The sequence below is a fragment of the Limulus polyphemus genome, unplaced genomic scaffold (assembly GCF_000517525.1).
Source record: "Limulus polyphemus unplaced genomic scaffold, Limulus_polyphemus-2.1.2 Scaffold5920, whole genome shotgun sequence".
NCBI lineage: Eukaryota > Metazoa > Arthropoda > Merostomata > Xiphosura > Limulidae > Limulus > Limulus polyphemus.
The window spans coordinates 43665-45238 of NW_013671530.1; the positions used below are offsets into that span (position 1 = coordinate 43665).

At 30.9% G+C, this 1574-nt stretch overlaps 1 protein-coding gene across 1 annotated transcript in view; it reads right to left on the bottom strand.

The window, feature by feature from the left end:
* Positions 1-256: 256 nt before the first annotated feature.
* LOC106473143 overlaps positions 257-1574 on the bottom strand; it is a 20536-nt gene continuing 19218 nt past the window's right edge. The window contains exon 16 of the mRNA XM_022401633.1: positions 257-1001. Within this exon, the coding sequence (XP_022257341.1) occupies positions 859-1001 (143 nt within the window). The 3' untranslated portion in view covers positions 257-858. The remainder of the gene's footprint in view (positions 1002-1574) is intronic.

The window sequence follows — 1574 nt, forward strand, 5'->3', positions numbered from 1 at the left end:
TCACTGTTGTAACATTTCCGGAGTTTGTGATTGATAAATCATGCGTACTTTGCGAAACGCCATTAATAAGTTATTATATTTTCACCCCAGTTTATTATTTTGTGTGAAACGTGCTTTAATGAATTATTATAATTTATGTGCATATTAATAACAAAAACCAGACACACGACAAAAAAATAACAAATTATGATAATTTATTTTCATCATCATCACTCGGGTATTTAAAAAAAAAAAAACTGAATAAATAATTAAGTGCAACAAAACATATTTGGTTCCAATCTCTCTTAAACAGAATTAATTACCTCTATAAGTCAGTTGAAATACATTATCTTTACGTATAAGATATTGGTGTAGTGACAAGAGACAAGTGTTGCTCTGAAGAGTGCTTTGGAAGTGTTCTTTAAGTGTTCTTTAACAAAACATATTTGGTTCCAATCTCTCTTAAACAGAATTAATTACCTCTATAAGTCAGTTGAAATACATTATCTTTACGTATAAAATATTGGTGTAGTGACAAGAGACAAGTGTTGCTCTGAAGAGTGCTTTGGAAGTGTTCTTTAAGTGTCTTCCATCGTTTACATAACTGTTAACAACATTTGTGAAAAAACAAAACAAAAAAACGTTTATATTTCGAGTGTTTTTCTATCAGGCAACATTTGCAGGCAACATGTACGTAGCCAAACACAATAACATTTTCCTACGAAGTAGTTACTTACCAAACGAAATGTTTTAATTTGTTTTTATCTTTTTTTTAATTTTTTACAGTATTTCTGGTAACTTTTCGAAGCGAAAATTAAAGGTTTTTGTAGATGTCAGTTTAATAAACAAATAATTAAAAAAAAAAAAAAGATGTCGCATCTAAGACCCGCTATTCACAAATTTCACAGACATGCCAGTCCCTTGATTCTTTCGACTCTTATAACACGAGTATGTGAAAAATGCACATATTCCGAAAACAACCCCTAGGAGCAGCATCCCGATTAATAGGGCGGCTAGTCCTCCTGTTGGGAAATGTTAAGCAATTAGAAACCGCATCTATAATTGAAATACCACACAAAATAACCGCAACATTTCAAAACACACACCAGAAAATTCTAAGAAGCGCCACCGCATGGGCGAATCCAAAAAATAGCATAATAGTTGAAATACTACTAGTTTTTTTCCTCCTAGTGGCTCAATGGTAAGTTTTTTCCTAGTGGCTCAACGGTAAGTTTACAATGCTAAAATCTGAAGTTCGATTCCTGTGGTGGACAGAGCACAAATAATCTATTGTGTAGCTTTAAATTTGTCCTCTAAAGCGCATTACTTATAGAATTAGAGCTTGTTAAACTTTAGCCATATGAACATAACACATTAAAACTACAATATAATTAATTTTTTAGCTCTTCTGTGTAACTGTGTAAGTAAGTAATATTGTATTAATTGTTGTTAGTAGGTTAAAGTTAGTAATGTTGTATTAGTTATTGTTAATAGGTTCAGGTTAGTAATATTGTATTAATTATTGTCAGTAGGTTAAAGTTAGTAATATTGTATTAGTTGTTGTCAGTAGGTTAAAGTTTGTAATATTGTATTAC